Source organism: Anneissia japonica, unplaced genomic scaffold (assembly GCF_011630105.1).
Source record: "Anneissia japonica isolate Jap-2015-1 unplaced genomic scaffold, ASM1163010v1 scaffold288024_len131450_cov157, whole genome shotgun sequence".
Classification (NCBI taxonomy): Eukaryota; Metazoa; Echinodermata; class Crinoidea; order Comatulida; family Comatulidae; genus Anneissia; species Anneissia japonica.
The window spans coordinates 74,644-87,277 of NW_022732698.1; the positions used below are offsets into that span (position 1 = coordinate 74,644).

At 33.0% G+C, this 12,634-nt stretch overlaps 1 protein-coding gene and 1 long non-coding RNA gene across 2 annotated transcripts in view; both read right to left on the reverse strand.

The window, feature by feature from the left end:
* Positions 1 to 8,634: 8,634 nt before the first annotated feature.
* Positions 8,635 to 12,634, reverse strand: part of LOC117115753 — a 28,630-nt gene continuing 24,630 nt past the window's right edge. The window contains exon 3 of the mRNA XM_033259680.1: positions 8,635 to 8,791. Within this exon, the coding sequence (XP_033115571.1) occupies positions 8,635 to 8,791 (157 nt within the window). The remainder of the gene's footprint in view (positions 8,792 to 12,634) is intronic.
* Positions 11,813 to 12,634, reverse strand: part of LOC117115755 — a 2,547-nt gene continuing 1,725 nt past the window's right edge. Inside the window, exon 2 of the long non-coding RNA XR_004446605.1 lies at positions 11,813 to 12,591. This is a non-coding gene — a long non-coding RNA (uncharacterized LOC117115755). The remainder of the gene's footprint in view (positions 12,592 to 12,634) is intronic.

Sequence of the window (12,634 nt, forward strand, 5' to 3'; positions counted from 1 at the left end):
AAATCGATTACAAAAGCCTTAGAAACTATAACTAACAAAAAACCTCTGGCGGACTAAACATGATCCATTTAATAGTTACCTGGCTTCATTTCAAGTAAACTGGTTGAAAAGGATACATAATGAAGAAATTGCATTATGTGCAAAACATACCCCTGCATACTCTAAATTCTGTAATTCCTAACAAATTGTACTTTCACCTTAATTGTAAAAAGGAAGACATAAGCAAACATAATTATTAGACTTAACCATTTCTACATTGACTGCCTAAAGGCATGGTGTGAAGTGAAAGATACTAGGACAAAATACGAGATTGACCCTCAACATTGTTTCAACCAAATAATTTGGCTTAACGAAAGTATAAAATATGAGTTATCTACCTTATATTTTTGTAATTGGATCGCCAATGATATTATTTTTGTTAAAGATTTATTTGACGACAATGGTATTTAAAAAAAATTTGAAACCCTGTGTGGGAGTTTTAGTGAAAGGAAGCAAAACATGTTAATAGAATACTATCAAGTCATTAATGCTTTCCCAAAAACATGGAAAAAATTAAGAAACAGTGGAGCTAAAGATTTTAAACCTTGCTCCAAATATTTTTTTTAAATCTATGAACAAAACCCTCAACATAACGGAAATCAGAACAACACACACTCGTAATGAATTAATTAGAAAATTTTTTAATAAAAAACCGAAATGTGAACAAAAATGGTCGAAAACGTTACCATGTATAAATTTTGATTGGGAGGCTATATGGAAAAACCTATCGCTATTAAAAATGATCCCAGGGTGTATAGTACTAACTGGAAAATGCTACATATTATTTATCCTTGTAAAAGCGATCTCTATAAAATGGGTCTAGTTGACAATGACCTTTGTCCTCTATGTGAGGAAAGGATTGAAATTGAAACTTTTTTTTCATTTTGTATTTGATTGCCCTCACATAAAGCACATTTGAGATGAAGTATCTGAACTTGAATGGCTAAATAGTGGGCTATCTAGTATTATGTTAAAAATAAATGATATACTTTTTGGATTCCAGACCAAAGGAAAGCGTTTTAATTACCTTAATAGATTGATTTTTTTTTATTGCTAAGCACTCAATCGGTAGATACAGATATGGAAAACATCAACATCTCCTATCGGTTTTTAAATCAGATCTAAGACTGAGAGGCTTATTATAAATAAAAGTATAACCTTGCATTAACTCAGAATTATGTTTATGAAATGATGGATAAAAAAATTAAATTCTGTGATTTTATACATATATTTTATTTACAATAAGAATACTGATTTTTTTTTGATTTTTTTTTTATTGCAATAGATTTAAAAAAAAAAAAAAAAGCTTTTTAAAAATATTAAGTTGGTACGCGTGAATGTATGTCTCAGGCATTCTTCTATGTGGATCCCAATCTTCTATGTGTGTATACACGTATGTATGTCGATTATTGTGAACTATGATAAAAAGAAAAAAGAGTGAGAAAAAAAAAAAGATTGAAATAAATAGGGTTTCTCCCTGCGAAAGAAAAAAAATCTTTAGTATTAGTAATGAAAAATATATTTAAAAAAAAACTTATTACATCCTCTAATAGGCAGCAGAATGTGAGTAGTTTATTAATTATATAGAAATTGTATTTTCAAGCATCCTATTTTAATCTTGAGAATATTTCCCGCACGATTAAAATCGTAACGGTAGTGGATTTGGTCGACGGGAGTTCGTGTTTCGTACAGGTCATTCCATTCATAGAAAAAGCCTTTATATTGGAGAAAGCGTACCTGTCGTTAGCCATGTGGCTGAATATATACAGGAAAAACTATTTTAATGTATGGCTTTTTACAGTCTGGTGTAAAGTTAGCCTATGAATTTGGTTATTTTGTAATGGCTGGATTATGCCTATGTCTGCATGCTTTTAAACGTTCGCTGATCAATTTGGTATTGCAATTTAAAAGAAAACTTTGATTTTTTTGTTGTACACTATTTTTTGTTTAGTATTTTGAAATATTTATATAGTTGAACTTGCCTATGTCGTATCCAAAATGCCATTGAGAAATTGTTTGACTTTAACGAAATTGACTTGCACTTACAGTAATGGAAAACAACAATTCGGCATGTAAAATTAGATTGACTTAGAAATTATAGCAAAGTCGTCTTAGGCAAGTTTAACTGATTTATTTATCATGTTTGATTGCCTTGTATACAGTACAATTATAATAGATAAAATTAATTTAACATGGAAATTGTATTTTCAAGCATCCTATTTTAATCTTGAAAATATTTCCCGCACGATTAAAATCGTAACGGTAGTGGATTTGGTCGACGGGAGTTCGTGTTTCGTACAGGTCATTCCATTCATAGAAAAAGCCTTTATATTGGAGAAAGCGTACCTGTCGTTAGCCATAGCCTTAGTAGCCTAGGTCAATACTAACTCCGGCTATATAAAATTGATTATAAGATTGAAAAATATTAATCTTATTATTGTACTAGTGATACTATGTACACGTTCTAATTATTGTTATTTATTCGTTAAAGTTATTATATTTACATTTAAATTTAAAGGCCAAGTGCGGGTTTAAAATAAGTCGTCATATATTGCTTATTTAACCTTTTTTGAGTTCGGAAAAATACAAAAAAAAATCAAAAACGTTAGATGTAACGACAATTACAAAAACAAAACATGATATGATGAGAAATCAAAATCAGGTGAAAACGAGGCTGATCACTTTTTTCAGGAGCTTGGTAGCAACTTTCTAACCAACTCATTAATATTCATGACCAGTCCGTCAATTTTGGCGAGCAGCTGATCGAGGATTAACACAGTCAATATCTACCCAACACCAGCGTCAGTACTCCCGTCCCGCGCGCAACAGGTGAGTTTTCACGCAGCCTATCCAGCTGAAGCTGACGGTAAAGTTATTACCGTAGGTTTCTACTAGACTACTACTACTACTTATATTAACAGGCCTTGCTAGTCTGACCATAGAGATATGGTCGGACTAGGCTGGACTGTCACAATAGGCCCTATTTAAAAAGGCTAGGTAAAGGCCTAGAATATCGTTGTATAGGTCCTAGACTTTTCATGCCATGGCGACATTGTCACATTGTGCAAGTGCATTTTTTTTTATTTCATAGAAAAATAGGCCTTCCTAGGTAGGCCTACTACTAAATAATACGAGGCAGGCCTGGTCCTATGAAAAACTGTCTAGGCCTAAATGTTAAAACTGCACTGTCTAAATAATGGTGATGTGCTATATAATACTATTTTTTTTGTAGGACTACAATATAGGTGATAGACACCCTGGTCACATGGTATTTGACAATTCCCATGATGAGACAGAAATACCCCAACATTTGCCATGAGTACAACCACCCAAACTGCACCCAAAACTGGCATCTAGTGAAACATGTACAAAAGATGGTGGTACAAAGCATACAAGCACCCAGCAAGACCTTGGCAAGAAACACTCCGGTCGTCTACTGAAACTTGTAATGGAAGCTACACACAATGTAACGCGAGCAATAGAAAATTGGGTGAATATCTCATCATCATTCAGCCAGAGTACATGAAGCATATTGGCATGGTAAAAAAATATCAGCATTATTGGTTTTTTAAGAAACATTAATGTCTGATTTTTTTTGTACCAATATTTCTACAAAATTAATACATTACAAGCTAGCAGACAGGAAGTTTTTACGCATCTGGTTTATATTGCAGCACCGTATTACAATGTGCATGCCAAATTTATAATAAATAAATAATATTTTTAGAAGTTTTAGAAGTGTTACTTGCAAAATTTTGTTAATACTAATCAATGTTATTACAAGTTTCTTGTTTTAAAACCGTGTAATCCCATTAAATAGTAATACTTTTGGAGCAAATATGTGACCCAGATTTATAAAACGACTTGTGGGGATTAATATTGAAATATATAATGCACCAAATTTATAATACAGTATGAAAATGTGGCTGAATATATACAGGAAAAACAATTTTAATGTATGGCTTTTTACAGTCTGGTGTAAAGTTAGCCTATGAATTTGGTTATTTTGTAATGGCTGGATTATGCCTATGTCTGCATGCTTTTAAACGTTCGCTGATCAATTTGGTATTGCAATTTAAAAGAAAACTTTGATTTTTTTGTTGTACACTATTTTTTGTTTAGTATTTTGAAATATTTATATAGTTGAACTTGCCTATGTCGTATCCAAAATGCCATTGAGAAATTGTTTGACTTTAACGAAATGACTTGCACTTACAGTAATGGAAAACAACAATTCGGCATGTAAAAATTAGATTGACTTAGAAATTATAGCAAAGTCGTCTTAGGCAAGTTTAACTGATTTATTTATCATGTTTGATTGCCTTGTATACAGTACAATTATAATAGATAAAATTAATTTAACATGGAAATAGTAATTCATACTTAAACAATACATTAAATTTAAATATAAATAATATATATAAGATGGTTAACGAATAAATAACAATAATAGTACATAGTATCATCACTATTACACTAATGATATTTTTCAATCTTATAATCAATTTTATATAGCCGGAGTTAGTATTGACCTAGGCTACTAAGGCTAACGACAGCTACGCTTTCTTCAATATAAAGGCTTTTTCTATGAATGGAATGACCTGTATGAAACACAAAGTCCTGTAGACCAAACCCAGTATCATTACGATTTTAATCGTGCGGGAAATATCCTCAAGATACATTACGTTTTTGTAAACAATGTTGGGCACTAATCGATTTCGAATTATGAAAAGTGTAGGCTGTGGCACCGAGACCTCTGACAATTAGTGCCCAAAATTGTTTACAAAAACTTAATGCAATAATAGCATATTGACTACTATTGTATATTTTCGGAAAATATTTCAGCCGCTCCAAATCTCTTTCCTATTCTTCCTTCTTCCTTTATTCTTTCACAATTTTGCATTTTATTCATATTTTTCATAATTTTATACACTCAAATATATAGTCACTTGTTTAGGCCTAGTCTAGGCTAGACCTCGGCTATGCCTAATACTGTATTATTTAAATATACAATTTTAATAGATAAGATTAATTTAACATGGACATAGTAATTCACATTTAAAAAATACATTAAATTTAAATGTAAGATGGTGAGCCGTACTAGTCTTAACAGTACTTAACAGAAAATAATTAAGCAACTTGACTGTGTTAACTTGGGTTTAAACAAAGACTATGGCTTTCTTGCCCACTACAGGGAATGATTTCATTGTTATGTTAATACCTCCATTGTTTGTATTACTTGCCTTTTGTTTTAGACCTTTTATATTCGATTGCATGTTGCTCCTCTTATCATTCACCTGAAGAAGTGTACTGTGTACACGAAAGCTTGTGACAATACATATTTCAACTAGTCTATAAAGTGCTACCATTTTCTTATTGTTTGATTAAATGTAAATATAATAACTTTAACGAATAAATAACAATAATTACAACGCGTACATAGTATCATTACTACAATAATAAGATTAATATTTTTCAATCTTATAATCAATTTTATATAGCCCGAGTTAGTTTTGACCCAGGCTACTATGGCTAACGACAGATATGCTTTCTCCAATATAAAGGCTTTTTCTATGAATGGAATGACCTGTACGAAACACGAACTCCTGTAAACCAAACCCAGAACCGTTACGATTTTAATCGTGCGGGAAATATCCTCAAGATGCAGTACAGATGGCAGAAACCTTTTTGGTCAAGTGTTTTATACCATCTACAGACCTTGAGACATTTGATGATCTGCGCCTTGCTGTATTTGATAGCAATACCCTCAAGATGGACTTTGGGAGAACAGCTTGTACCTCAACTAATGCAAAAAAACATATCTATAGAAGCTGCTACCAACAGCAGCTGTGGGTTCAAGCCCCATTTAGAGATGCCACATCAATTATAAATTCTGAGAATTTTGGTTTTGTAAGGAGTGGCAGTTTATTAGTCCCTGATATTGTGATCTCGAAACCTGATGGCCTGCCAGATCCCTGCACGTGTGGCAAATGTGCTCGCAAGAATTCGTGTCCCTGTGGAAGAGCTGGAATAAAGTGTTGCAAGTACTGTAAATGCAAGGGTGGCGATTGGTGGTCAGTGTATTTGTCCGAAGGTCCTTTGTTCCGAAGGACCTTTGGTCTGAAGGTCCATTGGTCCGTAGGTCCGTTGGTCCAAAGTAATTAATTTAAATATAGACAAAATATATATGAAGAAAACACATGTTCGGGACCACCACGTACTGTAGGTCTATATTGGCTAACAATATACAATTATTGCTAGCATGACTTGTCAGCTCAGTTTATGTATATTTTCAAAAAAATTATTAGAAATTGAAAAGATTCCAAGCGATTGAAGCGTAAGTATAACTTACCTAATGTTGAAGACAGAAAAGATTTTAATAACAATAGGGGAATTCAAGTAACTTCCATTCAGTGTTTGGAAAATCTTAACAGCTTTATTTACTTATGGCCGATGGGAGTTAACTACTTTCTCACTTTTACAAAAAGTGAGCGTGGTCGGGTGTCAATTAAAATGGTTCGAAAGTGGTCCATGGGGCGGATCCCCGGAAAATGTGACAACTTAGGGGTTTCAGAGGGTTATTCAATCGATTCTAAATAGATAGTCTACTAATATGTAGAAAATACTTATATAATTTTTCTCCCCGACGAATTGTGTTTTTTCTACTCTTCTGGGGGGGGGGGGCAACAAATTCTAGATGTGTATAAGAGACAGGCCATATATGTTCTTGTGAAATGAAAGGGGGGGCAACAAATTTTCTAATGGGAATTTTTCCCTACCCGTGTCCCCCTGTAGTGCCGCCACTGCACATTAAAAGCAAAAGATGCACTAGACATGAATCGTATCATAGTAGATTGAGTTTTAATTCATAATACTACTGGTAATAGTTCAACTGAAATTCTCACTGGGAACCTCTCCCTATCTACGACAGAGAGAGGAATTTTACTGATGTGAGTTACCCAGATTTTCGTACATTTCGCAAAGTAAAGGAAATATATATATATTTTTTTTAATGGTGAGGCGGCGAAAATGGATGCAGGAGTTAACAAGAAACTAGTATTTTTTTTTTTCTGGAAAAAAGGTTAAAAACTCGGACCAACGGGCCTTCGGACCAATGGACCTTCGGACCAAAGACCCTTCGGACCAATCGGCCTTTGGACCAAAGGTACGCACCCGGTGATTATTGTAAAAACCCATTCACTGAGTAAATGAATTTGAGACCACAACCAAGTATTTACAGTCAGTAGACATGGGAATAGGGAAAACTTGTAAATAGGTTCAAAGGTCAAATATGGCATTTCCGGTCATTTTTTAAGCAAATCTCACATTAGAACAAATAGAAATATGTATGATGGTCCGAACAATTTTAAAAAGAAAGCAACTCGCTACGACCAGCGGTTCTCAGCACATGGAACCCTATTTTTTCACTCCTAATTTGCATATTTAAGCTAATTTGCATATTAACGGAAAATGTGACTGAGACGTAATTTTAGGAATTTAATCCTCTTGTCATGTGTGATCATTTAGAACAAAAACCCCTTCATTTGCTATTTTCTTATACCGTCTAGCTCAATTTCAAAATACCCTTCCCTATAAAAAGGGGGCGTGGTCATTTAATTAAGGGCGTGGTCATTTTCGGGCTGTTCGTCCCGGATAGAGATTTTGGCACACATCCCATGTTATTCCTAGGGTTCATATTAGTCTATAACAGTTGAGAAATTCTCTCCTAAATGAAGTGCATACAAATCTTTGTCAGGTCTTCTACTATTATAAATAGCGAACCTCTTTTTTTATTATTATTATTATGAATAGCGAACCTCTTTTTAAAAAAAATTATGAATAGCAAACCTCTTTTTTTTTTTAAATTATGAATAACGAACCTCTTCTTTTATTATGAATAGTGAACTTCTTTTTTTTTTAAATTATGAATAGCGAAACTTATGACAAACGGTCCTATTTTTCTATTATAAATAACGAACTCTTTTCTTGATTATGAGTAATGAACCCACTATTGTGACTAGCGAATATGTTATTCTATTATAATTAGCGAACCTTATAAATAATGAGCTTTATGAATAGTGGACTTTAAAAAAAAATTATGAATAATGAACCTAACTAACTAACTAGCGGACATTCTGAACAGTGGACCTTATAAATAGCGAGCCTTATGACTAGCAAGTGGACCCCCTTAGCTTTGTGCAAATCTAACCTTATTAAATCATGGCAAAATGCACACATTGTGCCCTCCAACATACGTTTTTCTTTTTCTTTTTGATGGTCTTGAACTATTTTTTTGTGGTTGTGCTAAGTCTAAGTTTACATTCAGTTTCGCCTACATAATTTCCGTTATTACATTTAGTTTAAAATAAGTGTGCTGCGCTTTCGTACGACGGTGACGACAAAATTCGGCAAAAGTGAGTTCGGCAAACCGGGACTTGGCAAACTGGGAATTCATGTTTTCGGCAAAAAACTGGATTCGGCAAAATGGCCATAAACTCGGCAAATCGGGTTTCGGTCGAACTGGATTTCGACCAACTGGTAGGATACCATTGTGCTATATGACATCGAACTAAACTAGATTACATTACATCGTTTTCATAACTGATTACCAATGACGTGTATGTGGAAATACTCAATCCTATTGTATGGATCCCAAGTATATCTCCTGTAGGTAATGTTTGGCATCAGTTCACGATCGATATCTTTGTAGTAAAAGTAGCCAGCTTCTGTGTGCTCCAAGCGTCCATACCACCTAAAAACAATCATGTTTCAAATAGATTATTGGTCAAAAGGCATGAAGCAACTCGCTCTACATCAGAAAAATACAGTTCATAAACATGCAGTTTATAGAGTGAAATGTATACAGCCTCTGATGCTGCATTGTGGTAGCTGTAAGATATAGATTGAGAGGGAGACCAAGGCTGTTCAACACGAGGTTTAATTAATATCGTCCAGGTTAAGATCCAGATAAAAGATCACTGTTGGCTTCTTGGTCAGGATTGTCGACAAACTATTCATATATATTATATGGAAACGGTTTAGCGCAGCGGGAACGGTTTGGCTTCCCAGCCTTGAGGTTGGAATTTTAATCTCTCGCTGTGCATTTCGCTTGTGTCCTTTTTATGGCAAGTCTAACAATACGTTTTATCATATTAGCATTAAGGACTAGAACTCACTTCCCTCTCGAATCAAACATTGTAATTATTTAAATCAATTTTAATCCAATGTCAAACCAAATTTATTTGAAAAAATTCCCTTGTAATACTACCACTATTTAATGGACCCCTCATCTTGCCAGATGCGATTTATAAAATAATCCTTCACAACTGAAATATATTTTTATTCTGGAATTGTATGATTATAATCACTTTTTGCCATTTAATTTATCTTTTTAATATAATATTTCTGAATGTTAATACAAAAATACAATAATATATTTTTAAATAACCATTAAAGTATTTTTGACATTGTAAATATAGTAATTTCAACAATAATTTTGTCTAAATAGTGTAGTTTGCTTATTAAAAAAATTTAATAACTGTATTTTTAACATTGTAAATAAAAGAACCACAATCCTATTTCTCTGAATTATATCTATTTTTTATACTACCATATAATTACTGAATTATATAATAAAGCGTTTTTGATAATTTTTTAATGAATTTAAATAATAAGTTTGTAAAATTGTCTATAATTTAAGTAATTAAATAAATAAGTAATTGTTTATAATTTAATTGAATGTCGCAATTTATTTAAATTGATTTGTTTTATTTTTGTTTTATAAAATAAAAAATAAATTTTTATAATCTGGTTTTTTAATTATATTTTTTAAATTGTACATTTCACTGTTATTCCTTAATATTTCTTTGATGTGCTGCATTCTTTCATTTGTTTGACTTTCTTTTGTAAAGGGGAATTTTAATGTAATTTACATTATTGGTGAGATTTGCTATTTTTAGTGGTAAGGGTTAGTGCATTTTTCAATGTTTTTTTTTTTTTCTGTCTTAATGACCCCAATGTAAATATGTTTACTTGTATAATTTCTCGGGTATATTCCTCAGTTCATTCAGTTGATATTGTTCTTTGTACTTACAATACGTTTTATTATATTAGCATTAAGGACTAGAACTCACATCCCTCTCGCATCAAACATTGTAATACTTTAAATCAATTTAAATCCAATGTCAAACCTTATTTATTTGAAAAATTTCCCTTGTAAAGCTACCACTATTTAATGGGCCCCTCATCTTGCAAGATGCGATTTATAAAATAATCCTGACTGGGTTCTGTTTCTGAGCAGTTTCTTACCAGTATGCTGACTGGGTTCCGTTTCTGAGCAGTTTCTTTCATTCTTTCTGGCAACATTTTAAAAGGCTACTAGTAGCAAACTACTGGACCGATTTAATTAAAACTTAGTCAGCAAGACCAGTGCCACCTCCCACTTCACAACTTGGGGTCAAAGGTCAAACAACCAAAAATCGTATAAGACTACTTCTCTCACCAATAACGTAGCACAGTCTTGTCCTTTGTACATCATTGGCATAAAGCAGAGTCTATAAGGTGTTCAGGGATAAGGGGTCAAAGGTCATTAAAGGGGATTTTTATCTTTTTTCAGGAAACATTTCAAAACGCTACTAGTGCCAAACGGTTGTGCCGATTTCAACCAATCCTAGTCAGTATAACCAGTGACACCTCTCATACATGGAGTGTGCACTGCTTGGGTCTTATGTCACAAATAACATACACAGTCTTGTCCTGGGCACATGTGTATTAGCATAAGGTAGGGTTTCTAAGGTGTTTAGCGATTTAGGGTCAACGGTCATTAAAGGGTTATTCTTTTGTTCTATCTGGTAACATTTCAAAATGCTACCAATGGCAAACGATTGAACATAGGGGTCATCGGGGTCAAATTTCAAAATAGCCCAATTAAGCTCGAATTTACTAGAAATGATCCTTAGAACATGAAAAAAAAATTCTTTGTCTATAGGTCAAAAGTCACAAGGGTCATTTTGGTGAAAATTATTAAATATTGCTAGTGACTAACGATTGGACCAATTAGATTGCATTAGACAGACTCCTACCAAATATGGGGTGTTCACAGCTTGAGGTCAAAGGTCAAAGTGGTCACCTTAGGGTCAAATCTTGAAAAATGACTGGGTTCATGTTTTATTGAACATAGTATCTCTAGTTTTTATCTGTTTCTGTGCTTTTGTAAAATTTTTGTTTTTATCTCTCTGAAGGAACTGAATAAATTGAAATGAAGACAATTATCTACGTTGCTTCTCTACACCTAGGTGTATAAATGGGTACCTGGTGGGGTTGCCTGCGCCAAGATGGCAGCAACACATAAGTATGTGGACCAAATGGCTGGGGAAAAACTTATACATCATATCATATCATACAGTATATCATTTATTTCAACAATTTCAAAAGAACGAACTTACAAATACAATAACACAAAATAACTCAGCAGTACCTGGTAGGATTGCTCAAAAGAGGCATACGCCCATCTGTTAGGGAGCTCTCCAGTACCAACCGAGAAACAGATGCAACATAAATATTAAAGTATTAAAATAATTATTTGCCGATAGCACTTAAAAATAGGTACCTAAAAGGTACATGTGGCTACTGAGGTCATAAAAAGAAATACTGGTGTGGCGCTTTTCATGCCCGTTCCCATGTTACATATCTCATATTCCAGTAGTACGTACAGTAGGCCTATCATAGTGAATAGTAAATTAACACTTTAATACAAAAAAAAGAAATACTTGTGTATTCATTGTGTTATTTATTCATCTTAACACTGTATACATTGTATTTAAAACCCAAATTCTTTAGTTACACAACAGGTAATGATATACTATATACTAAATGCTTTTTTGAGCATTTAGGGTAATTAAAAACTATTATAATCTGAATCCACGATTTTGTAACAATATAGCAATAAAGGCTTTTATCTTAATTATAAGTCGGTTTATTACAGAAAACATATTTTTAAAATATTTTTATCACTTGCAAATTGACACTTTATTGAACATTTCAAACATTTTTGCCTGCAGTCTGGATGTTTAACTTTGTAAAAGAAATTTTCCCAAATAGTTGTCTGTACTGAACACGATGGATCAATCAGCATACATTCTGTAATATTTTTAGCCCATTTCTTGTGTTGAACCTTTTGGTTCCTGAAAGCTGTATAACCTTAGCCTTTATGGTTACGAGTTGAGTGTTGTTTACATTCGAATGAAAAGAATGTTTTGGGTTGATAAATTCCTAAATTTGGAATGGTATCTCTTCCAACTGCTTTATTTTAATGTTGGAGTTTATAAGAATATTGGTCCCAAAATCAATCATCTTCAATGGACTTTGGTTTTCAATAGTTCTGGAATTCAGTGTGATATGAAGCAGAAAAAACAGTTTCTTGAAAATTGTCCGCAGTGGTTTGTAATTGTAATTTGAAGTACTGATTTGTGTTTGTTTTTAACTGGAGATACAATATGAATGTAAGCTTCCCATGTCTTCTTCTTTTTTGCCATATTTTTTCAGTTCATTAACCTGAAATGATAAAGTATAAAATGCAAAATAAATTATTCATGGT